This window comes from Eutrigla gurnardus, assembly GCF_963514095.1.
Source record: "Eutrigla gurnardus genome assembly, chromosome: 19".
Lineage (NCBI taxonomy): Eukaryota > Metazoa > Chordata > Actinopteri > Perciformes > Triglidae > Eutrigla > Eutrigla gurnardus.
The window spans coordinates 15893008-15918166 of record NC_139930.1 but is presented as its reverse complement, the minus strand read 5'-3'; the positions used below and the strand labels follow the sequence as shown (position 1 = coordinate 15918166).

Below are 25159 nucleotides of genomic sequence, written 5' to 3'. Positions count from 1 at the left end.
AAAAAAACAAAAAAACAAAACGGAAGTGCCTCTTCGAAAATATGGTTTCAATCCCTGTTTATTATCATTTTTAAATACATTTTGTTATTATTATGTGTATATTCACATTAATCTTCCCAAGTTAACATACACAATTTAATTATAGCCTACTGGAGGCTATATATAATTTGACATATTTCAAAATGTTTAAATATCTTGTTACATAGATGCTCTGACATCAATTATGTATTATTCTTTATACACATATTTTTCAATTTGTAATTTTCATCAACCTGATAAGTGACTAACATTTGATTTTTTTTTTATACATTTTCTGTGCTGCTGTTATATCACACCAGATAAAAGGAGAAATTACACTATTTCTGTTTTATTACCACTAATATGAGCAAACATTTCCTGACCAGCAGCAGTGGATTAAATCATGTGTGTGTAACAGTTACACAAACGTCCACCACTAGACTTTATTTTCTTTCATCCAGTCAAACAATGCAACTAGAGAAGCTCTACATAATTGGCGGGGAACATGCCGAATTGTCCGTTCGGTCCGTATCCTCTCCACCATCCCTCATCCACCATCTCGATCCCGCTGATGATGTCATCGGGGTCAAAGGTGATCTCAGTGTCATCAACTGTGAAGGAGAGACGATGGTGAAGAGAGCAGCATCAACACCTGTATCGCCTGTGTGTGTGTGTGTGTGTGTGTGTGTGTACATACCAGCCTGGTAATCATACAGAGCTCTGGCACTGATGGTTTGTCCACTGATGGTCTGTCCACTCATGTCCACATCACCGTCTCCAGCCTGACAGTCAAAACAGTTTTCTGTCAGTGTTTAAACTGGAAATTAAAGGAACTCCAGCCTCAAATCACTTTTCATCATCTGAAAACCAAAGTATCTCTCTATTTACAGTGTTGTCGTTTGATTCAGGTCTACATCTGGACATTTAAGGCCAACGTATTTGAATTCTACATATTGTCTTATAGACATACATAGTGACTGCCCTGTACTGGTTGAAACACTGCTATTGGCAGTGAATGTTTCTATTAGCTGATCTGGAGTCAGGGGAAGTAAGGATGCAGCTTTAGTCACCAATAGTTTATAAACAACTACCCTATGATTTTACAAAAGAATAAAAGGAATTTTCCACAGAAACCAGTAACTAAATGCATGAGTAGAAGTATATTGTATACTTGAATAAAGTACTTGTTCAGTGTAAGTACAGTACTGTGTGTACTCACAGTGGAGATGTCTTGCTGGATGACATCTTCATACAGGTCCTCATCCGTCTCCGTCCATGTTGGATGTGGCGCCTCGTACAGATTCTCCTCTGGAGGTAGGACACATTCATGAACAACAAGCTGAATATTGTTATAATTCAGTTTCTTCTGATGGAGGAAATACTCCTTTACAATAGAATTCACTAAGAGTGTGCGGTAGTCTAAGTCTGTTGTATTATATACTGAAAGAACTGAAAAGTTCCTCTAGATGGCATTGCCCAGGCCTCCAGCACCACCGTAAAGGATTTCTCTTCGATCAGGATCGGTCCTTTAACTCCCTCATAAAACAAACTTCAAGGACTGCCTTCTGTCCTTGAAGACACATCCTGACTCAAAATGATGCATAAAAATGCTCCATGTTACTTTGAGAATAGATTATTGTAATTCTGCTCCAATAAGTCTCTTAAGACTCTCCAGCTGGTCCAGAATGCTGCAGCTTGAGTTCTAACAAGAACCTGGAAAATAGATGACATTACATCTGTATTAGCTTCTCTGAACTGGCTGCATGTGAAATCCAAAGCCCTTAATGGTCAAGCACCCTCATTTCTTACAGAGCTCATAGTACCCCTTAACCCACAAGACCACTGTGCTCCCAGAATGCAACATTGCCTGTGGTTCCTAGAGTCTCCAGAAGTAGACTGGGAGCCAGAGCCTTCAGCTATCAGGCTCCCCTCCTGTGGAACCAGATCCCAGTTTCAGTCCAGGAGGCAGACCAACTCACCACATTTAAGTGTATGCTTAAGACTTCCCTCTTTGATAAGGGTGGGCCTGTCCTGGACCAGCCCTTAGTTAAGCTGCTACAGGTGGACCAGCCCTTAGTTAAGCTGCTACAGGTGGACCAGCCCTTAGTTAAGCTGCTACAGGTGGACCAGCCCTTAGTTAAGCTGCTACAGGTGGACCAGCCCTTAGTTAAGCTGCTACAGGTGGACCAGCCCTTAGTTAAGCTGCAACAGGTGGACCAGCCCTTAGTTAAGCTGTTACAGGTGGACCAGCCCTTAGTTAAGCTGCAACAGGTGGACCAGCCCTTAGTTAAGCTGTTACAGGTGGACCAGTCCTTAGTTAAGCTGTTACAGGTGGACCAGCCCTTAGTTAAGCTGTTACAGGTGGACCAGTCCTTAGTTAAGCTGCTACAGGTGGACCAGCCCTTAGTTAAGCTGTTACAGGTGGACCAGCCCTTAGTTAAGCTGTTACAGGTGGACCAGCCCTTAGTTAAGATGCTACAGGTGGACCAGCCCTTAGTTAAGCTGCTACAGGTGGACCAGTCCTTAGTTGAGCTGTTACAGGTGGACCAGTCCTTAGTTAAGCTGCTATAGGACTGGTGGAGGACTTTTGTGTGTTTTGTTTGAACATCTTAGGATAAAGTAACCAGTGAGTGCAGTAAACGTATGAATGGTCATTGATATTATATTATTATACTATAATTGATAAGAGATTATTCTACCTGCAGCAGCTTCGTCTCCATCATCTTCAAACTCATCTGACCAGTCCTCCTCCCCTTCAGAGAAATTCGGCTCTGCATGGACGACAAGTTTTCATCATGTGACAGGAAATGGAGAGTGAACGGTTAGTCTTCTGTCTGTAGGAGATTGTCTGTTACTGTCTGTGGATTAATATGATGTCTTTGTTCTATTACCAACATCAGTATCATACTCACTCAACTCAAGAAGAAAAACATTTAAAAAAATAATTGGTTCAATTCTACAGGACAGTCAATTGTAGAATAATCATTTATATATTCAATTCAATTTCAATTTTATTGAATTTTATTTATATTAAATTTTTTAAAATAATTACTGTCATATTATGAAGCATTATGGTCTTTTAAAAATAAATCCACTCCACCCTCACACTTCAACAGTAATATCGTCCCGTGCATCTCTTTCTGTGTTATTATAGATGCACTGACGCTGCGACATATAGAAGGTAACTTTAGAAAACCACTCCGCTGTGATTGGTCAGCTCTATGCAGGTGAGACAGGAGTCCCTTCTCTGTGTACAGATGTGTTGTAAGGTGCTGCATGTGTTGGTGTGTTAGTTTGTCCTCTCGTGGTCTACTTTAGGCTCCCGGGTCTGATGATGGTGTCCGAAGTTTACTTCCTCATGCAAATTTAAGTAAACTGTAAAAAATGAATGCAGCCAACGATGCAGAGACGAGGAGGACAAATACTGAACCTGGATTTCACTGATACATGAGGAGCTGACTGGAGGACCTTCTGATGTCTCCACTGAATCACACTTCACTGTCAATCTCACCTGCAGTTTCAACAGGTGGGCCTGTTATCTCTGGGGGTGTAGCAGGTGAGTGAGCCAGTCCAGGTGAGACAGGATCCAGGGGGACCACAGCTGGAGCAGGTGGATACTGAGGCTGCAGCTGAGTTTTTCTCTGAGACGATGACTTCCCTGAGACACAGAGAGACAGCTCAAGACTATGCGTCACTTCCTGTGACATCACATCCTCTCATCAGGTGTGTTGATGGTGGATCTGTGGTGATTTACCAGGTTTGGATCCAGAAGGAGACTCAAAGCTCTGCTCCCTCTGCTTGAAGACGTCTCTGGGGTTGAAGGTCCTCTGAGAGATCAGAGACTTGGCCTCCTGTGAACAACAGCCACACCTTAAAGCGCCATTTCACCTATTTATTCTGCATTTAGTCCGATCAGGGTCAGGATCCTACATTTCCCATGATGCAACTCAATAGCTTCGTTCATTAGACCCTCCCTTGCCAACTTATAACACATAAAAGATATCATATCTGGTGACAAAGAAAATAAAAGTGTCTAAACTGTGGATATAAAAACTGAAGGAGACTACGACTCCCAGGATGCATTTGGTTAAGAATGTCCAATCACATCTTCACATTCTGTTCTGTAGCATGTTTGTATAATGATGTTTGATTTGATGGTTTATATCAATATACCATTCTTATTATTATTTACATGTAATACTGTCACACTCACATTAGCTTTCTGCACTGATGCAGTAAAGTTGATGCCCGACTTCCTTTCTTCATTTTTCTGCTGGTTCTAAAACAGACAGACGTCATGGGTTAGATGGAATTAATATTAATATGATCATAATTAACAGTTCAAAGTAAATATATCTCTTTAACCCTCAGACCAACAACAACAACAAGGTTCTGAGGCCTGTTGCACAACACCTAGATAGCAAATGAAGCTGGGGTTTCCCTTCATCCTGAAGTTATCCGTGTTATCCGTCCAGACCTGGCTCAGATCCAGGATCTATAAATCTGATCCTGGATCTCATGTGTTCTGTCCAGCTATCCCACTGCTTGTTCCATGTAGCATCCAGGAAGTAGCCTGCTGTCATTATTTTAACACTGTGACCATTAATTTACATTCATTCTGCCTATATTCATACATGTTATTAAACTCTACATGTGATCGTCATGGTAACATTGTGTTCACGAAGCCTTCATTGTGGATATCTTGATTCTGCTTTTGTGCCCTCTGGTATCATGTTAACGTCATGTGATAGAAGAGATGTTTATAATAAACCAGTTATCTTTTTAATGTTAAATATTGCTTTGAATCATTTCACCTGTTGTTGCTCGCTCTCTCGTTCTTCTTCTTCTTTCTGCTTCTGGTGAATCCTTGAAGGACAAAGACCGAAAGCACCAATCAGAGGCTGCTGCTGTTGTTCCTGTTGTTGTTGTTGATGACTCACCTGTCCTCCTCAATTTGCTGAGCTCTCTCCTTGGCCTTCCTCTCCCTCTCCATCCTCTGGTTCTCCTCCATCTCCCTCCTCTTCATCTCCATCACTCGTCTCTCCTCATCAACCCGTTGGTTCTCCTCCTGCTGACGAACGGCTTCCTCCCTCTGAACAGACACATTATCATTATTTTTATTATTACATTAGTATTTTATTATTACAAATACTATTATATATAAAATCCCATAATATATAAAACCTGAGTTTGGACCCAGAAGTCATCCTTTTTGGTTTGTTGAATTTCCTCCACGGCATTGACCTTCTGGTACACAGATCCCTGTTTAATCAGAGAACATTATTATTATTATTATTATTATTATTATTACTATAACATCTGTTCTGTTACGCTGTCTGCTGGTGATTTCCATAATAATGGATATTAATTTGTCTTGTTTGTGGTTAATTAAGTTATGAAAAGGTGATGTTTGTGTCTACTGTTCTCTTCTAGTTGACTCCGTGGTGGAGACGAATGAACATGGTTTCTCGTCTTCAGTCGACAGAAATAAAGAGTACAAATCAGCAGAATTTCAAGTCACTTTTCCAATATTTCATGTTTTCTTAAGAACTGGACAACATAGTTTACTGCACACAAATGTTGCAGTAAAGTAGAAATGATTTGCTTCATGGTTCTCTCATTAGAGATATAGTCTAATATCTAAACATGGCTCCATGTTTTATGTCTCTGTCTATAATGCTCTGCAGCTATAATGAAGAGACCACTCCAATTTTTTCTGATATCGGCATCAGCATCTTTACATGTATGTATTCAATTCCAGTATATATATATATATATATATATATATATATATATATAGTATATATATATACTCACCACGGCTGCTCTCCGAGCGTCTCTGTTCTCTGATGCTTTGTGGAAATGAAAGTTGGCTCCAGAAGCTTTGGCCACTTTCTCCAGGATGCTCTCTGGTTCCACGTCGTCGTCTCCTCGGGCGTTGATGGTCACATGGGCTCCCTGCAGTCACACGGCAGCTGATCAGTGGTCAGTGTTTAGATGAACACAAGTTTTATTTGTTCAAGGAAACATTTTATCAACAGTAACTCACTTTCAGGAAGTTGGCTATTGAGCACACGTGGTTGGCACATATTCCTTTTCTGGAGTCCTTCACACCTTCACCTGTCTGTGGACCCACACACACACACACACACACACACACACACACACACACAAACTCCAGGAACTGAGCAATGCAATCTTAGTTGTATTGTTTGTATTTGTTTTATGAGTGTGCATGTGTGTGTGTATGTGTGTGTGTGTGCGTGCACGCGTGTGTGTGTGTGTCTCACCCAGTTTATGAGGACATATTTGGGCAGACCAGAGTTCGGGTCCTGGACACGACAGAATGCATACATCACCTTCCCACTGCTGAGCTCCTCAACCATTTCCTCCAATCCACCATCTACACACACACAGACAAACGCACACACACACACACACACACACACACACACACACACACACACACACACACACACACACACACACACACACACACACACACACACAGAGCTGAAACCAGACTACAAGTATTGTATTAAACCTTTATTTATCCACCCACTGAGGTTTCAATCTCTTCTTAGGACCCTGAGGAGGGGCCCGACCCCCGTGTTGGGACCCACAGCACTACCATGATGCTCTAATGAAGCTTAGAGTATGTGTATACTTGTACCACATGAACCTGAGTTCTCCTGTGTATTTGCACTTATATTGCCTCCCTTGTGTGTACTTTTACCTCATGTAGCAGAGCTCTGTGTGTACTTGTACTGCTCTTGCCTCCCTTGTGTGTACTTTTACCTCATGGAGCAGAGCTTTGTGTGTGCTTGTACTGCTCTTACCTCCCGTGGCTGCCAGACGGACATCGTTGCTGTTTCCTTCATAAGTAAACAGAGCCCTGAAACAGAGAGGAAATGCTGACGCTGCACATTCTGTTAACAGGAAGTCAAGTTGCTAACAAAGTTGCTAACAAAGTTACTAACAAAGTTGCTAACAAAGTTGCTAGCATAGCTGCTAACAGAGTTGCTCACAGAGTTGCCTTCTCACCAGTTTGTTGCCGAGCTGCCGTCCACCACGTCTTTATAAGCCTTCAGGAGAGCAGGACTGTTCTTACTCACATTCAACGCCATGTTTGGATTCCTTCGTAGCAGAAACAGAATCTTTGTGTTGCCTCCTTCACTCTGAAGACTCAAACCAGTCTGAGGACCAGATGAGAACCTGATCCACCACATTCTTACAGATGCTGCTCACCTCTGAGAAAGACTGACCTAACCCTGTCAGCATTCATTCATCAGCCTGCACCACCACACCACTACACCGCAACACCACTACACCACACCACCACAACACCACGACACTACACCGTCACACCACTACAGTACTACACCACAACACTACTACACCACTACACCACAACACCGCAACACCACTACACCGCAACACGACTACACCACTACAGTACTACACCACTACACCACCACACCACTACACTGCAACACCACTACACTACTACACCACAACACTACACCGTCACACCACTACACTACTACATCACTACACCATCACACTATTACACTACTACACCACTACACTACTACAGTCACACCACGACACTACTACACCGTCACACCACTACACCACTACACCGCCACACCACCACACTACTACACTGCCAATCCACTACACTATACCACTACACCACGAGACTATAACACTACTACACCACTACACGACTACACCACAACACTACTACACCACAACACCACCACACTATTACACCACACCACTACACCAGCATGGGGCCCTGACCGGTCTGTGGTCATAATGTTATGGCTGATCTGTGTATATGATCCTTAATGAGTTATTTTGCTTTTGATTATTTATTTGATGTTTTACATTTTTAAGAAAAGTGGAACTTTTCTTCTTGTGCAATAATCTCATGTATCGTCTTATTTTTGCTTTAGTTCCTTGGTGTAGTATTATTCATGTCTCTCACTGATCAGTACACACTGTAATGTCTCTACTAAGGACCACATTAATCCCTGTTCGGTTCTACTCCATTAGTGGTGAAACGGTTCTCCTTGTCCCTCTAAACTCCTCCCTGGCTCCTCTTTGTGCCTCCTCTGAAAGATACGGGATCAACCTGTTGTTCCTGGTCCAGGATTAGTCCAGCTGCCTGCTCGTGATTGTGAACGTCATGCGCGCGCTTTGTTCAACTGATCCCGGGTCTGTACGGATTCCAGTCTAGCCCTCTGTTTATCCCTTCTGGTCCTCCTGAGTGGGACCGACCAGCCCGAGTCAACAAGAACCCACAAAACCTCTTGAATCAACAAAGAGTGTTCCGACGCGGAAACGACGGCCTTAACCCGGTAATGATGCGCGTTCACACCGGAGGAACGATGTGGGAATTAAATCACACCGGACCTCGACTTTCCCGCTGGAGGAACTGAAGACATGGTAAACTTTTCCGCCGCCGGGTCCATGACGTCCGCAGTCCTGGGTCGGTTATGACTGGTTTTGATTCCACTTTTTCTACCATTTGGAGGCCGTTTGCTGGTCCGGGACTCTAGCTGGGCCAGCAGCCCCAACAGGACTTCACTCCTCAGGAATTCAACAACTGACGCGTCGGTGAACGCAGCAGGTACCTAGCTAGCCCGTTAGCTCGTATGTTAGCTAGTTTGTGTTGTGTTTTGTTAACGCACAAACGGACACAACAGTCGCTCACTTTAACGTGAACTCTGCGTGGTGCGGGTAGCCCGCAGCTAACGCTAGCTGCTAAGGCTAGCAGCGAACTCTAGCTAACTCTGTTCTTACAGGTGGTCTCGGGTTTTCCTGCTTGTTCTCGGTTTTGCTGATGAAGTTCGCCATCAACTCGCTGTAACTCTCCGTTAGCTCATGCTAGCTGCTGCGGCTAACGTGCAGACATGCCGCAGCTACCCGGGGGGGACGACCTGGGAGCCAACGACGAACTAATCGCTTTCAAAGACGAAGGGGAGCAGGAGGAGAAGAGGAATGTGTCCTCTGAACGGGACCTGGACGACGTCAAGTCCTCTTTGGTCAACGAGTCCGAGTCCAGCTCAGACTCAGAGGTGAGTCCACTGAGACTTAGTTTTCCCATTAACGGCCACAGTGCGGGTCTGGCTTTGTTTACATTCGTTTGGTTGTTTGTGTGCAGGCAGACCGATGCATCAGGACCGCCCGGGATCTGGAGAGCAGGGTCAGACAGAGTCATCTGTTTCAGGAAGGTTCGGGACCTACTTTAACTTTCTGAGGGAGTCCTCGTCAAGTTCTGTGTCTCAATCATGTCTCTCATGACTTCACTGTACAAGTCCTTTACATTATATGTCAAGTAAGACAATGTGATGAGATAGATATTTTATATATATTTTTATATATATATATATATATACATCTGGAAAGGGAAACCCTGGTTGACTTTAGAGTTAATAACCAGCGTTGTGTGACAGCGTAGATTTGATTGCCTTTGTTAGCGTTACTTAAGCTGGATAACTGCAAGATAGAGTTCATAGTTAATTCAAGTAGAATATAACTTGTAGAATTGATTGTAGGCTTAGGGGTGGTTCTTCTTCTTCTTCTTCTTCTTCTTCTTCTTCTTCTTCTTCTTCTTCTTCTTCTTCTTCTTCTTCTCTTTATTTACCAGGGCCAGTGCACATTATTCTACCTCCATCTAAATGCACCAGAGTTAGCTGATGAGCTTGTTTCCATTTGTAGTCTTTCGATCTGTAGTCTCTGGATCTGTAGTCTCTGGGCAGCTTCTTATAAATCAGTAGTGCTGTTGATTGACAAGAATGTGGAGATACAAGACGTACAGGTGTTACGCTTCAGTATATTATTATATATATTATTATTGGTAGCTCGGTTTTAGGGTTTCTTGGAATTTGAATAAAAGCCTCCAATATTTGGAACAGAATAACACTTTAGTCTACACTGTCACCAGGTAACAGCATGCTAACCACAAGCTAGCCAGCACCAAGCAACATATGAGGCTAACGGTATCCATCGCTAATTAGCATGAAGCACACACCGAGCTGAGCAGGACTCTGCTGGTCTTTGTGTTGATGGTCTTGAACTTGGTCCTCAGTCCTAAGGAGGCAGCAGCAGGATGGGGGTCTGTTCCAGCCATCCCCCTACGTTGGATACCCCTTCTTCATGATCCCAGACCTGGGGAACCTCTGTACTCCCTACCTTGCTAACGCAGCCCTGCCCCCAAACACCAGGACGGTGAGTTGGATTTATATGTTTGATTAATAACCTCAGTGTCCCAAGTATTATTTATTATTTATTGTGAAACCTGATGTGTACGCTTGCAGCCCTGGATCTCCTCCAGTGGGAGGATCTGCTGCTGGTGATGAATATATTCAGGTTTATGACTGTCGGTCAACACAACTTCAAATTATTTTCATGCAGAGTCTGGCTTGCAAAGCTGCAAAGATATTCATTAATTTAGTTTTAATTTAATTTATTTGTCAATAGGGGTGTAACGATACATTCGTATTGAACTGAAACGGTACGGGGGTCACGGTTCGGTGCGTGGATTTACACGGAGAATATACGGTATAAAAATAAATAAAACTGGCGTGCAAATTAATTACGGAACTACTGTTAGAGGCCGTCCACACGGAAAACATTTTTTTGTGGGCGTTTTGCCGGCTGTCCATACGGATCCAGCATTTTCGGGGCCTGAAAATAAACTTTTTTGAAATAATCTGGTTATAGACAGAGGATGACGTCTCTGGTCATAGACGGAGGATGATGTCTCTGTGGTTATAGACAAAGGATGATGTCTCCGTGGTTATAGACGGAGGATAATGTCTCTGTGGTTATAGACGGAGGATGATGTCTCTGTGGTTATAGACAAAGGATGATGTCTCTGTGGTTATAGACCGAGGATAATGTCTCTGTGGTTATAGACAAAGGATGACGTCTCTGTGGTTATAGACGGAGGATGATGTCTCTGTGGTTATAGACAAAGGATGATGTCTCTGTGGTTATAGACCGAGGATAATGTCTCTGTGGTTATAGACGGAGGATGGTGTGTCTGTGGTTATAGATGAAGGATGACGTCTCTGTGGTTATAGACGGAGGATGGTGTCTCTGTGGTTATAGACAAAGGATGATGTCTCTGTGGTTATAGACGGAGGATAATGTCTCTGTGGTTATAGACGGAGGATGATGTCTCTGTGGTTATAGACGGAGGATGATGTCTCTGTGGTTATAGACAAAGGATGACGTCTCTGTGGTTATAAACGGAGGATGGTGTGTCTGTGGTTATAGATGGAGGATGATGTCTCTGTGGTTATAGACAAAGGATGATGTCTCTGTGGTTATAGACGTAGGATAATGTCTCTGTGGTTATAGATGAAGGATGGTGTCTCTGTGGTTATAGACGGAGGATGACGTCTCTGTGGTTATAGATGAAGGATGGTGTCTCTTTGGTTATAGACGGAGGATGGTGTCTCTGTGGTTATAGAAGAAGGATGATGTCTCTGTGGTTATAGACGGAGGATGATGTCTCTGATTATAGATGGAGGATGGTGTCTCTGTGGTTATAGACCGAGGATGGCGTCTCTGTGGTTATAGACGGAGGATGGTGTCTCTGCTGTTATAGACGGAGGATGGCGTCTCTGTGGTTATAGACGGAGGATGGCGTCTCTGTGGTTATAGACGGAGGATGGTGTCTCTGGTTATAGATGAAGGATGGTGTCTCTGTGGTTATAGACGGAGGATAATACTCTGTGGTTATAGACGGAGTATGACGTCTCTGTGGGTATAGACAAAGGATAATGTCTCTGTGGTTATAGATGAAGGATGGTGTCTCTGTGGTTATAGACGGAGGATGATGTCTCTGTGGTTATAGACGGAGGATGACGTCTCTGTGGTTATAGATGAAGGATGGTGTCTCTGTGGTTATAGACGGAGGATGACGTCTCTGGTTATAGATGGAGGATGACGTCTCTGTGGTTATTGTGTATAGATGTATGTTCATTAAGCCAGTACTGTGTATTCTGATGTACTCTGTACCAGTTGAGAGTAAACATCGTGCCTCTTCATGCATGAATGATGATTGTTGTTTCATGAAACAAGTCTTACAGCTGGATGTCTGTCTCCGTCTCTGTCTCTGTGTCCACAGTTTCTGCCATTTCAGTGGCCTCTGCTTGATGTCCCAGGAAGACCATCGATTACAGAGTCTGCTGCTCAGACACGCCTGGTGAGACTCAAGACTGTGAACCAGGAGACAAAGTCACAGTAACAGTTGATGAAATAAGACACTATAATGATATAAGTTCATGTTAATCTCCCCTCGTTAGGCTCAGTTTAAATATGTCAAACATTGTGTGAAGTGTTAAGTGTACATCTTGGTTCAGTTATGTTCGTCTTGTGAGATACCTGACTTTCATTTGTCCTCCGTGTCTCTGATGGACAGCATGTACTCCACCAACAGTAATACTTGGACATTATATGAATATGAATGAAATACTGGTTGTCACAAGTGTTATTATATGTGTGTTTTTATAAACATGTTAGACATTCAACACTTGATGTTGTTTATTTAGTTAGTTTTGTTCTACTAAATTATGTCAATAAAGTGACACACCCCTATTAAGACTAAAGACATACTGCCACCTGGTGGACGGATGACACCATTGTGTCTTCTGTAACCCCCTGTCCTCTGTGTCTCCAGTCCAACAGTGTCCCAGTGGTTCAGCATCCTCACATGAGCCAACTCCACCCTCTGCTGTCCTACAGTCCAGAGACCTTCTCCCCTCAGAGGGCCTCACCTGGCTTCTCTCCTGACACAGGTGAGTCTCCGCCCACACCAGGAACACCTGAACTATAGGACATGTCCACACTGATGAATGTAATGTCACCTGAGCAGGTATGTCGAGGACACCCTGCTACCCCGTCTCTCCTGGAGGGATGGCTCAGATACCCCACCCTCTAGGCTGGCTGTGAGTACAACATGTCTTCATTTAGATGGGGACAGACACCGTCCTTCACTCTGTCAATGTCTATACACTGAATGTCTTCATGTCCATCACATGTGTCTGTCTTTGTCCTCCTGTAGACAGGGACAGACGATGTATCCCCTCCATGGAGGTTTCTCACCTGCTGCTCTGGCGATGAACGCCTCCATGTCCAGGTAACTGGTGTTTAAACCTCACTGCTTCGTCCTGCGAGCGCTGCCGCCGCCACTCAGTCCTCTGTCGTCTGTCTGTCCTCTGTCTAAGTCTATACGCCAGCAGTCACCTGACAGAAGTGGGCGGAGGCTCTGCTGCGCCGTGAAAGTCGTTTTTTGTGTCTTCTTGAACCCTTTACTTGATGTTTATTTGATGCAAAAATACAACGTGCGTCGATTTAAAAAAATGTGTTTTCAGTGTTGTCATCAATGATGTCATCGGCGCTACACAGTTAATTATTCTTCTCATTATTGTTATTATTGTGTTCATATAGTCACAGATATTTAACTGACATGTGATGTGTGCTTGTTTGTCAGCCTGGTGTCCGGTAACTTCTCTCCCCGGATGTTGTCCACAAACCCGTCCTCCGTCCCTCACACAGCTGTCCCCCCCCCACCCCTGAAGCATGAGGCTAGAAGCTGCAGCCAGCCTGAGTATGACGACATACCTGCTTTTTAAGGACATATGTTAACTCTGGATGAACATTGTGATGGACTTGTGTCTCTGTGTCTGTCTCCATCATCGCCATGGTAACATGTAGCAGGTCGACAGCTGACGTCCAGCAGCGCAAAGAAGAGAAGAAGCCTCACATCAAGAAGCCCCTGAACGCCTTCATGTTGTACATGAGAGAGGAGAGACCTCAGGTGGTGTCTCAGTGCAAGGTCAAAGAGAGCGCCACCATCAACCAGATCCTGGGTCAGAGGGTGAGTCCAAACATGGAGAGAAGGATTTGAAATGATATTCTGGAGTTTACAGGGTATAATATGCAAACTGTGGTCTGAGGGGACCCTGTCCTCATTCCACCTGAACTGAGCTGTGTCCTGGTCCAGACCCAGGTTCACTGATGTTTCCTGTCAACAGTGGCATTCTCTGTCCAAAGAGGAGCAAGGTCGATACTATGAGCTGGCCCGCAAAGAGAGACTGCTCCACTCCAAACTGTACCCGGGATGGTCAGCCAGAGACAACTATGTGAGTACAGCGGGCGACCCCTGCGTGGTGATGTCACCGCCATGACGGCTGAGGTCACATGATGTTTGTTTGATTGTGTGCAGGGTAAAAAGAAGAAGAGGAAGAGAGCCAAGAGTGAGACTCAGTTAGAAGGTAAGATGATGCTGCTGTTAATCATGATACACAAATAAAAAAAAAGTACATATGTATTTAATATATACGTATTATTTTGTTATTTATTATATATAGTTCTACACACAAAGAGTTGGATTACTTGTCTAGTAGGATATTATACGATACTATATTGTGTATATAAATACATAGATATTGATATTGATATTGATGGTAGTCAATGGGATGTGACCATGATGACATCCACTTCTTCCTGACAGTATATATGCGGGAGATCGTCCTGATGAGGGTTTGTGTGTTTGTTGTCCAGATGCTGAGGAGGACGCCCCCCCCCAGCAGCTGAAGAGACCTTGTGTCCCACCGGACGAGATGCCTCACACACACACTCTGCTCACACAGACGGCACACTCACACCCCCGTTCCCACCTGACTCACACACACCTGTCCCAGGCTAGCCCCGCCTCCTCGCTGGATTCCCCAGCGACGCCAACGTCCGCCCTAGCCTCACCGGCCGCTCCAGCCCCGACACACACCGAGCACGCTCACTCCTCCTTCAGCAGATGCACGCCGCCGTATGGCGAGCAGCTGCAGCCGCTGGCCCTCACCACCAGACCTGCACGGACCACCATCTCTATGACCCACCATGCCATGAGGCCTGGAACGTCCATGCCGGGCCCTTCCACGTCAGGACCCTCCACGCCGACGTCCTCCTGCGACACCCCCATCTCCTCACCACACATGGCTGCTTCCAGGTGTTCACCTCCTCCATCCTCCTTCCTCGTCCCACCTACTACCTCCACCCACCAATCAGCAGCCAGCTCCCACGGTGCCTTGTTCTCGGTCAGAAAAACCAATCAGCTGTGAGCAAATAAAACTCCTTTTCCTGCTGTAAATAAGCTTTGTTTTTTAAAGATTTTATAGATGCATAACGTTTATTTTAGTATGAAAAGGACAAATAACGGTCAATATTTGACTTATCGAACTTAAAACACTTTTTTTTTTTTTTCAAACTGTCACTTTTTCTATTGGTTTTCTATCAATCAACTTGTAATTGATAACGAGGTGTGGGCTTTGTTTTCTCACCCAAGTCACAAGTGTTAATCTGTTTTCTGGTGTTAATAAACGTTCACTGGGTTCTGAAGAGTTGTTGCTGTTTAATAATGAAGGTCCGAGACGAGGAGCTCTGACAGCGAAGACGAGGGACGGATTACATCGTCGAGTGTTAATGACCTACTGATACATTCAAGTAAAATAAATGTTTTAAATTTAGGATTCAATTTATCAGACAAAACTATGTTTGAAATTAAAAAAATGGAAACTTTAATGTTGACCAGGAATTATTAAATGAAACAATTCTCTAATCTAATATTGATTTAACAAAGGTTACCAGGGTTAATGTACATCAGTGTCCATGCTGTGACCTTCCTGTCTGTCTTTAAGACCCTGAATAGTCATCTACCGTATATGTGATCTACTATGGATTATATGTGACGCCATAGTGTCCTCTAGTGGACAAAGCAGAGAACAACACCTCAGTAGTTGTGATTTTAATTGTGTCTGTTACTGTCCAGCCGGTGTTTCTGTGGACATGCTCACTTTGGACTGAGGTGGTGAGTCCAGCTAGTAGAAGACTGAAGGTTGCTGGACTCTTCTGGTTGTTCATGCTCGTCCTCTGTGTCTGCTGTCCCCAGATGTCCTCTAAGCCCCCGTGGACAGGTGTCTGGGCGTCCTGCTAAATCCTTCACGTTGAGACAGACTTTAACATATAAAACATGTCCACTGGTCTATAACTGTCACTGTCACTGATACTAAACTAAATTAAAATTTTAAAAGTTTAAAAAAAAACATTAAATTAACCTTAACTAAATTAAACCAAACTATTAAAACACAATAACTAGACTACTGAACCTCTAAACCTTCACCTATAAAATAGAAAGGTGAACATTAAAGGTGATATAAGCGTCCAGGAGATAATATAATAATGATAAAATGATCAATAAAGATTGATGATTTACTTTAAGCTCCTGAAGTCACCACTGACTCTACTCTCAATGTTGGACAGGTGACCTGATTAAAGGTTATATAACCGTTACTTATTGGACCTCAGTGGTTCCTTCTTTTCTCTGAAATCAACGTCCAACAGGAAACCCTGTTTTAATGGCCAGCTGACCAGCATCAAGTCACCTGACAGAAGCACACCTGAGGAAGACGAAGTTACATAAGAAGTTACATAACACTATGAGGCAGGTCTTCCTGAAACAGCCTGAAGAGGGAAGCACATATATGGTCAGACATGTGTGACTGTAGAGCGGAGACAGACGGGAGACGGTAGAAGAGGACTGATGGCGTGTAACAAGGCAGTGCTGGTGTCTGTGTCTCAGTTTGACTACGGGGTGAGTCTGGGAAGGAGACCTGGAGCCGCCAGGGATGCCAAGAGACTCCACCGCACCCTCAGCAAGCTGGGCTTCAAGGTGGATCTCCACACAGACCCAACCAGTGACCAGATCTATGAGCTGTTCCTGACAGGTAACACTCCTGGAGAGACGGATCCAGAAGAGCTTCCATTGGTCAGTGAGAAGCTTTCCTTGGTCAGTGAAGTCAGAGTCTGACTGTCTGTCTCTCTCTCTCTGTGCTGCAGAGAGCCGCCGGCCCGTCAAGGACTGTTTCCTGGCTGTCCTCTCATCTCATGGGGACGAGGGCTGTGTGTTCGGGGCTGATGGGAAACCGGTCCAACTGTCCCGCGTCTTCTCATATTTTGACAGTGAATACATGGAGACGAAGGCCAAAGTGTTCCTCATACAGGTACGAGTGTTTCCTGTCGCCAAAACGTAAAATCATGACCGAGAAGAAGATGGTGGGGTCACACGTTTGCGTTGGTGGAAAGAGGGAAACAATGGTTTGGGTGGTCGTGATGATCCCTCCCCCAGACCCTGACTTAAGTGGTTCTCGGCTGTAGACCAGCAAAGTGGTGCCACTCCGCCACCAGTTTTCCTGTTACACAGCCTTTTCTTTGGCTGTTGAAACAAGAAGAACTAATGCCAGTTTAAGCACCGGCACTGGCACTGGTTGTGGTCTTACTGGGGTCTGCTTGTGGGCTCTGCAGGCATGTCGAGGATCAGGTCTGGATGATGGTGTGGAGGTCGATTCAGCTGGAGACCCCAGAGAGAGCAGCTTCTCACAACATCTGTTTGTTCCGTTAGATACAGCTGTGATGTTTGCCACTGTTGCAGGTAAGGACCCGCTAATACAGAACCTCAGACCAGGACTCTAGTAGACCAGGACTCTAGTAGACCAGACTTCAGAGCAGGACTCAAGTATACCAGCTGTAATGTTTGCCACTATCGCAGGTAACCTCAGACCAGGTCTACAGTGGACCAGGTCTCTATAGTTAAACTGATAACCATTCAGCTGAGATCAATACTTTAACTCCCTGTGTGATCATGTGACCCGACTAACAGGAAGACGGCTAGCTTCTGTCTTCAGTCAGAACCAGAAGGACATGTTGTCTCACACGGTCCTCATGTTGTTCCTGTCCTCAGGTTACGGAGCCTTCATGCACCCTCTAGGATCCGTCTTCCTGCAGACCTTCTGCTCGTTGTTACAAGACGGAGACAACCGGAACCTGGAGCTGACCCGCCTGATGACCCGCCTGGCCCACCGCGTGGCCTACACCTTCCAGGCCAAAGGGGGCGCTCTGGCCGGGAAGAAAGAGATGCCGTGCCTCCTGACCCGCCTCACCAGAGACGTGTTCCCGTTTGCTGAGGCGGGGAGAGACGCCGTGGAGGCGAAGCTCTCCTCAACACCTCGCTGGTCGCCACTGACGACATGTCCACACTGAAGATACGTTCGTCCACACTGAAGACGCATTCGTGCACACTGAAGACAAGTTCGACCACACTGAAGACGCATTCATCCACACTGAAGACGTGTCCACACTGAAGACGCGTTTGTCCACACTGAAGACACGTTTGTCCACACTGAAGACACGTTCGTCCACACTGAAGACACGTTCGTCCACACTGAAGACACATTCGTCCACACTGAAGACACATTCGTCCACACTGAAGACGCGTTTGTCCACACTGAAGACGTGTCCTCACTGAAGACGTGTCCACACTGAAGACACGTTCGTCCACACTGAAGACACGTTCAGAGTCCTGGTCCTTCACACTGACTCCTTCCATCAGGTAGGCTGATGATGACAGCTCAGCTGGTTGGAAGGAGATGTCTGCTGTTTCTATGTGGAATATATTTAAATAAATATTATAGTATATTTATATATATATGTATTATGTGTCTCTGTGTTTATTAACTAATAAAGTTTTATCATCCCATCCTAACTTCCTCTTGTCTTCACTTCAAGATGAACTGCAGAAAGAAAGTCTGCTGCTTTAGTTTTCGACTGATAATTAGTTTTATTGTATTTGCTGCTGAAATACTGCAAAGGATCATGGGAAGGCTTATCTTATCTGACTGCAGCAGCTAAAGGTGTGTCACCGTCACCTGTTTCAGTTCTGTTTTCAGTCACATGTCTGTGAGGTACATTCACCTGTCTCACAAATCTGTCAGGTATTTTCACCTGTCTCACATGTCTGTGAGGTACGTTCACCTGTCTCACATGTCTGTGAGGTACGTTCACCTGTCTCACAAATCTGTCAGGTATTTTCACCTGTCTCACATGTCTGTCAGGTATTTTCACCTGTCTCACATGTCTGTGAGGTACGTTCACCTGTCTCACAAATCTGTCAGGTATTTTCACCTGTCTCACATGTCTGTCAGGTATTTTCACCTGTCTCACATGTCTGTGAGGTACGTTCACCTGTCTCACAAATCTGTCAGGTAGCCTACGTTCGCCTGTCTCACATTCCTTGTGGCTGTAATGAACTTTGCTCTGTTGAACAGTACGGCACACGTTTAGAGACGTTTCATTGGTCAACAGGTTTGATGACATCATCCTGCAGCTGATGTTCACTATATAGTGTATAGTGAACACTATGAACTAACAGTGTTGGGCAAGTTACTTCAAAAGCGTAATGTATTATTTATTACAATATTACTGTCTTTGAATTGTAAGGCATTACACTACTTTTGCATTACTTTACGCCAAAATAAAAGGAAATATGGATTTTTTGTTCTCAATAGATCTTCTTGTGTTCTTCTTGTGTTCAATGCAGCTCATTACACAGCAGGATGTGATGTTTTTCGCTTCAAAATAAAAGAACGAAAAACGGAAAATGACTCGTATCCCGTTATTCGTTTAAAAAACGGAAAACGAGAAACGGAAAACGACTCGTTAACTGATATTAGATATTGTGTTCATGAATGGGATTCGGGGATGAAATAACAGTGCCATTTTTCATTCCAGATTTGCCGTTCGTCTTTTTTAATGACCTTGAAGGCGCTGTATGCTGTGAAATTACCTGAAAGCCTACCTGAGACATTTAGGGGAGCTCTAAAACACTGTTCATTAACGCTCTGACAGCGTCTGACGCTCGCGTTTTGAAATAAACCTACTGTTTTAAACTCGCACCAGAAGCGTTATGACGCGGACATAAAAGCGGTTCAAAACCGACGGGGAGAACCGGAGCCGCCGCCCCTCAGCTGTTGATCCGCGGTGTGCTGGGTCGGCTGCGCTCTGACCGACCGGGAGCCGCTCCGTGAGTCGGTGTCCAGCTCATGGAGCCTGCTAACAACAGCTTAATTAACATAGTGTAGAGTTACACGGACCGGCTTTCACACTTTTCCAAAAGTGGAGCGTATGCCAATCTCGCGATCGCGAATGTAGAGTCAATTGATTTCGGGTTTAAAATGCATTGTAACGCGCGTTACTGAGATTTGTCCCGAGTAAAACATTACCAGTTTTTTTTTTGTAATGCCTTACATTACCGCGTTACAGCAAAACGTAATGCATTACAGTAATGCATTACTTTTGTAACGCGTTACTCCCAACACTGTGAACTAAATAGTGTACACGAGTACAAAGTAATGTACAACTAATGGTCACATCTGTTTTAATTGATAAATAATAGTAATATTAATAAAATAGTACAAATATAAAGAAAAAAAGACGAAAAATTACAACAACAAAAAAAGAGAAGACAAAATAGCAGAAAAAAACAAAAAAAAAAACCCTCCACGGCCACAGGAAGACACTTTTCTTCTGTCACGTGATTGCGTTTCAACGTCATCCACACGCGACAGCAGTCGCCGTCAGACGGCAGGTTTCGGTTCGTTGTCTCTCTCCAAAGCTGGTGATTATTGTAACCGGGCAGCTTTTATTCAGAGAGCGTTTATTAAAGTCATCAGAGGAACCTTTTATGTTTCTAGTCGGTGAGTTAAAGCAGTTACATTGAATAAATATCGGCTTTTAACGAGCTGACTGTCCGTCTGCAGCTGCACGTGGTGACTGGACTGTTTTCATCGTCGGACATGTCGGGACACGGCTCGAGAACCGGCATCCCGGACAGGTGGGTTCATCATCATCATCATCATCATCATCATAATAATAATAATAATAATACTCATCTGCTGTTTTAGATCGAGCTGGAGGCACCATTGATGCGTTGATCGTTGAGTATCTTTAAGAAAGCTGATAACTAACAATATAATCATAGTTAGTATAACAACAGGGTCAGTGTTATTTCTAAACACATAAACACGTCACTATTTTAATGCGATCAAACTTCACTGCAGTAAAAACCTTACGAAAATGAAAGTATATAAATGTAGTCAAGAATACTAACGTGTTTATGTTGATGCTGATGTTTGTGGATTAATATTCCTGCAGCATTAATGTGTTTGTTGCATGTTTTTAATGCATCATATTCTAGAAGAAGCTTGTATCTCCTGTACTGTATTTATTCTGATATTCAACCCGTGTTAAAGGACCATGCTGGTGTTATTCTATATCATTTTTTTATTCTGATATTCAAGCCATGACTAAACAGCTGTTTATTACATATATATATAACAGGTGGCTGGATTATACAGCTGTTGGGAAACGACTGGACGGGACTCGTTTCATCGCCTTCAAAGTGCCTCTCAAACAGGTCAGGAGATGAATCGACCGCCTTTAACGTTGTGTTTGAGATGATGAATCCACATTGTTGTTGTTGCTGATATATTCCTGTGTGTGTCTTCAAGTCTTTTAACAGCAAGCTTCCTAGTGGTGATGCATTTGGTCCGTGGGAGCTGCTGGACTCTGTGACCAGAGAAAATCAGGAGCTGGGTTTGATCATTGACCTGACGTTCACCACTCGCTACTACAAACTGCAGGTAAAACACACCTGTTCTGATGGCTCTTCTCTTCTCTGCAAAGGGATGGAACCTACAATGTGCTGTGTCTTTTTCTGAGTGCAGGACGTCCCAGAGTCTCTGCTGGTTGTGAAGATTTTTACCGCCGGTCACAAGGTTCCCAGCGACGACAAGATCCTGAGCTTCAAACAAGTTGTACGCAGGTTTATACGAGACAACGCAGACAATGGTGAGACACGACATAAGAGTTTAGATACGATGTTCTGCCTAAATATCTGGATTCCAATGGTTAAATGACACCCCAGCAAAAATGCTTGGAAAATCAGTGGAATAATAGATGACATGAAAGAGAACATGGAACTTAAAATGAGTTTTCCTATTAATTAGAACTGAAAAATGTATAAATAAAAAATGTACATGGTATGCAGTAATCTGATGTCCTCTTTACTTGCGTTACTGTGATTTGTTTGATGGGTAACTTCATATTTACAACCAGATATGCTAAACAGCGTTTAATAAGACGTTTCTGTAAAACAGCGCCCCCATCAGCCCATCAGTACCCGTTAAGGTGGAGAGTGGTACTGCAGCAGGGAGACAGAAACCCACTAAATGATAATAAATCCAGATGAAGTTCTGTGAAAAGTTGATGAGGGAAAGCTGCTGAAAGCAGGAAGACCCCACAGTAAGTGTAGAAGGGGTGATTTAGAAGAGTAAAGAAGAGAAACGACTAAAACCTGTCTGTGATTTGTCCTCCAGATAAGCTGATCGGAGTCCACTGTACTCACGGGCTGAATCGCACCGGCTACCTGATCTGCAGGTGTGTGAGCCTCCACCATTCAGCGGTAGTTTGAACTGTAGCTGTGAGCTGTGTTTGACAGGTGTGTGTGTGACCTGCAGGTACCTGATAGATGTTGATGGGATGGATCCTAAAAAGGCTCTAGACTGTGAGTCCTGATGTCTTAGTCTCTTATTTGAATGTGTGGCCGATGACGGTAAAGCATCTAAAATGTTCTGTGGTTCTCAGTGTTCAACTCGTCACGGGGGCACTCTATAGAAAGAAAGAACTACGTGGAGGACCTACAACGTGGACCTAAGAGGAGGTGATCATAATCCTGCTGTCTTTTTATACTTGGCTGGGTTAGGGGTCAGGGTTTCACACGACACCATGTTTGATGTAAGATTCTTTAAAACGTTGTCCTCAAGTCTTCCTCCTGCTCTTGAAACATGAATCCTTTCTGAGCTGACTTTGAAGGAGTCTTTGAAATGGGGACATACTTGTCTCAGCTCAGGATGCTGGACTGGGACACATTAGGGGACACTGTGCTGCTCTTGAATGTGATGTCCAGTTTCCTGGTGTGTCTTCAACAGTAACGAAGGGATGGATGAGGCTGAGCAGGAGCCAATGAGAGGCCTCGCTGCCCGTCGGCCCAGTTACACCTCGTTGGACTCTGACAGCAGAGAGGACAGACGGCCTCCCTTCAGTGACTCCCGGTACCACAGGTAGAGACATTCAGGTCTTATCCCAGACCTCTGTAGGGGGTCTAGATGGATAGAATATGGATAGATAAAAAAAAATATGATAAACAAAGTTAATTTTGATGCTTTTTATGATCTCTAGCACCTTTTTTATATTGATAGTATATGTGTAAATTACATATACTGACTAGACTTGGAAAAGTATTTTAAATTACAACAGTGGTGGAATGTAACAAGTACATTTACTCAATTACTGTACTTAAGAACACTGTTGAAGTACTAAAGTATTGCCATTATATGCTAGTTTATACTTCTCCTCTGCTATATCTGAGAAGTATATAAACTGTCTGTCTCTCTTTTCTCTGTATATCATCTTCTGTCTGTCTGTCTCTCTTTTCTCTGTATATCATCTTCTGTCTGTCTCTCCCTTTTCTTCTTTAAACACTGAAAACATTGGGGTTTAATGTCGGTTAAATAACTCGGCTCCGGGACGAGTAATGTTTGCAGCGTACAGACAATTTGACATCTTTTGTCTCTGTTCCATCATCCTGGTCTTTCTGTCCTTCAGCAGGTCGTTCCCTCCAAGAGGAGCAATCCACCGCTCGCAGCACCACCATCCACGCGGTCCATTGCCGTCTCCACCCATGGGAGCTCCTCTCCCCTCGTATCAATGGACTCATCCTGACAGTGGGTGGAGGAGAAACCCCTGCTCAGAGGAGACCAGATCCAGGTATCCTCCACGGGAGGACAGCGGGTCCAGGTATCCTCCACGGGAGGACAGCAGGTCCAAGTATCCTCCACAGGAGGACAGCAGATCCAGGTATCCTCCACAGGAGGACAGCAGGTCCAGGTATCCTCCACAAGAGGACAGCAGGTCCAAGTATCCTCCACAGGAGGACAGCAGGTCCAGGTATCCTCCTCAGGAGGACAGCAGGTCCAGGTATCCTCCACAGGAGGACAGCAGGTCCAGGTATCCTCCACAGGAGGACAGCAGGTCCAGATATCCTCCACGGGTGGACAGCAGGTCCAGGCATCCTCCACGGGTGGACAGCAGGTCCAGGCATCCTCCACCAGAGCTGGAAAGGAGGACCAGATACCCACCATCGTCCCACCTGCAGGAAGATGCAGGAACGAGGGAGGACAGGAGATGTCCTCCTGCCCTCCCTCGTTACTCTCCAAGCTGGACTAACAAGTCTAATGGCCCTGACAGACCTGAGGACGAGTGGGCCAGTCCTAAGATGAGACATGATTACTCCCAAACACACGCACACAGAGTGAAGACGTATGACTGAGGTCTGCTGCCGATCAACAGACTGATTTTAGGTTTAGAGCAACTGATCTGATAACAGCAGCTTCCATACAGAGTTCTAGAGTTATGTGTTGTCACACAACAACTAACTACAATCACCCTTTTCCTTTGGATTGGTAACATGACCACTGAAAACAGCTCAATGTGCGTTCTGTCCTTCGTTATCTGTACGTCACAGAGCTTTTCGCTGTTTAATTAGGGATTTTATGTACCAGCTGCAATATGTAAGCTGTTTTTAACCAGCTCTGTGGATGGCTTCTAATGATTATTGTTTTTATTACTTGTATTATATCGGTCGATAGACGGACTGAGTTGCTTGTTCTACAAAATGGCGGACATTGCTAATGTACATTTTGTTGTTTATCACAGATATTAAAGTCTGAATTATAAAAACATCAAATGCTTCCATGTAATTAATTTCTGTTGATGGAGTAATTACTTTAGCTATACAGGTGTGCTGAAAGGATGAGTGGATCAATCGATTAGTTGATGTTGATTAGCTATGATCTAACCGTGCTAGCAACTGCTCCCTTGACCCGACAACATGTGTTGTGTCCACAGGGTTAGGTTATAGGATAAAGGAGGGTATATACCCCCCTATCGTGTCTCTTTTGGTGAATAACTTCTGATAGGAAGGTGCTAGAGACTTGAAACCAAAAGTTTTTGAATAGTAAGTCGGACATGGGCTTTCGATTGGTGTGCTTTTTTAGGCTCCACCCCCTTCCAGTCCGGAGATACGCCCCTTTTTTGGTCCAAAGTGTGTGTATCTCCGGAACGGAAGGTCGTAGAGACATGGGCTGAAGTCTTGCGTGTTCAGAAGGGTCGA

General features: G+C 44.3%; 5 protein-coding genes across 8 annotated transcripts in view; 3 read left to right on the top strand and 2 right to left on the bottom strand.

The window, feature by feature from the left end:
* The window catches only part of LOC311030208 (cytochrome c oxidase subunit 5B, mitochondrial-like), a 115875-nt gene that overhangs the window by 3292 nt on the left and 87424 nt on the right, over positions 1-25159 (bottom strand). The window lies entirely within an intron of this gene.
* Positions 40-7402, bottom strand: LOC311030110 (drebrin-like protein B). The gene is made up of 15 exons (XM_084035677.1): positions 7063-7402; positions 6858-6913; positions 6309-6421; positions 6068-6142; positions 5836-5976; positions 5203-5280; positions 4959-5110; positions 4833-4884; positions 4232-4297; positions 3773-3869; positions 3530-3676; positions 2718-2789; positions 1238-1326; positions 716-800; positions 40-629 (listed from the first exon to the last, which is right to left on the bottom strand). The coding sequence occupies exons 1-15, from the start codon at positions 7245-7247 to the stop codon at positions 493-495; spliced, it is 1545 nt and encodes a 514-aa protein (XP_083891803.1). The 5' UTR covers positions 7248-7402; the 3' UTR covers positions 40-492.
* Positions 7583-15435, top strand: LOC311030109 (transcription factor 7-like 1-B). Of its 3 annotated transcripts, none has more exons than XM_084035676.1 (13): positions 7583-8656; positions 8908-9104; positions 9191-9260; positions 10118-10257; positions 12167-12244; positions 12719-12836; positions 12914-12986; positions 13103-13177; positions 13532-13648; positions 13756-13918; positions 14076-14183; positions 14267-14315; positions 14605-15435. In XM_084035676.1, the coding sequence occupies exons 2-13, from the start codon at positions 8940-8942 to the stop codon at positions 15156-15158; spliced, it is 1710 nt and encodes a 569-aa protein (XP_083891802.1). In that variant the 5' UTR covers positions 7583-8656; positions 8908-8939; the 3' UTR covers positions 15159-15435. The 3 variants fall into 3 exon arrangements, with proteins under 3 accessions (XP_083891802.1, XP_083891801.1, XP_083891800.1); XM_084035675.1 differs by having other exon boundaries at positions 8832-9104; XM_084035674.1 differs by having other exon boundaries at positions 7583-9104.
* LOC311029595 (caspase-7-like) lies at positions 16622-18628 on the top strand. Its single transcript, XM_084034818.1, has 4 exons — positions 16622-16820; positions 16933-17096; positions 17398-17524; positions 17834-18628. Exons 1-4 carry the CDS (start codon positions 16637-16639, stop codon positions 18130-18132), a joined length of 774 nt encoding a protein of 257 aa, XP_083890944.1. The 5' UTR covers positions 16622-16636; the 3' UTR covers positions 18133-18628.
* Positions 20433-24719, top strand: dusp11 (dual specificity phosphatase 11 (RNA/RNP complex 1-interacting)). 2 transcript variants are annotated; one of them, XM_084034676.1, is made up of 10 exons: positions 20479-20545; positions 20688-20761; positions 21268-21343; positions 21438-21569; positions 21654-21777; positions 22305-22365; positions 22446-22492; positions 22573-22648; positions 22917-23048; positions 23593-24719. In XM_084034676.1, exons 2-10 carry the CDS (start codon positions 20724-20726, stop codon positions 24314-24316), a joined length of 1410 nt encoding a protein of 469 aa, XP_083890802.1. In that variant the 5' UTR covers positions 20479-20545; positions 20688-20723; the 3' UTR covers positions 24317-24719. The 2 variants fall into 2 exon arrangements, with proteins under 2 accessions (XP_083890801.1, XP_083890802.1); XM_084034675.1 differs by having other exon boundaries at positions 20433-20761; positions 23596-24719.

Coding starts and splice junctions, on each gene's coding strand:
- LOC311030110 (XM_084035677.1), bottom strand. CDS start 7,247: ATGTGGTGGATCAGGTTCTCATCTGGTCCTCAGACTGGTTTGAGTCTT. Junction 3,870..4,231: donor CATCAGTGCAGAAAGCTAAT/GTGAGTGTGACA, acceptor TGTTGTTCACAG/GAGGCCAAGTCTCTGATCTC. Junction 3,677..3,772: donor TCCTTCTGGATCCAAACCTG/GTAAATCACCAC, acceptor TCTGTGTCTCAG/GGAAGTCATCGTCTCAGAGA.
- LOC311030109 (XM_084035676.1), top strand. CDS start 8,940: ATGCCGCAGCTACCCGGGGGGGACGACCTGGGAGCCAACGACGAACTA. Junction 10,258..12,166: donor TGCCCCCAAACACCAGGACG/GTGAGTTGGATT, acceptor CTGTGTCCACAG/TTTCTGCCATTTCAGTGGCC. Junction 12,245..12,718: donor CTGCTGCTCAGACACGCCTG/GTGAGACTCAAG, acceptor CTGTGTCTCCAG/TCCAACAGTGTCCCAGTGGT.
- LOC311029595 (XM_084034818.1), top strand. CDS start 16,637: ATGGCGTGTAACAAGGCAGTGCTGGTGTCTGTGTCTCAGTTTGACTAC. Junction 17,097..17,397: donor CCAAAGTGTTCCTCATACAG/GTACGAGTGTTT, acceptor TGGGCTCTGCAG/GCATGTCGAGGATCAGGTCT. Junction 17,525..17,833: donor GATGTTTGCCACTGTTGCAG/GTAAGGACCCGC, acceptor TCCTGTCCTCAG/GTTACGGAGCCTTCATGCAC.
- dusp11 (XM_084034676.1), top strand. CDS start 20,724: ATGTCGGGACACGGCTCGAGAACCGGCATCCCGGACAG. Junction 21,344..21,437: donor TCAAAGTGCCTCTCAAACAG/GTCAGGAGATGA, acceptor TGTGTCTTCAAG/TCTTTTAACAGCAAGCTTCC. Junction 22,649..22,916: donor CAACGTGGACCTAAGAGGAG/GTGATCATAATC, acceptor TGTCTTCAACAG/TAACGAAGGGATGGATGAGG.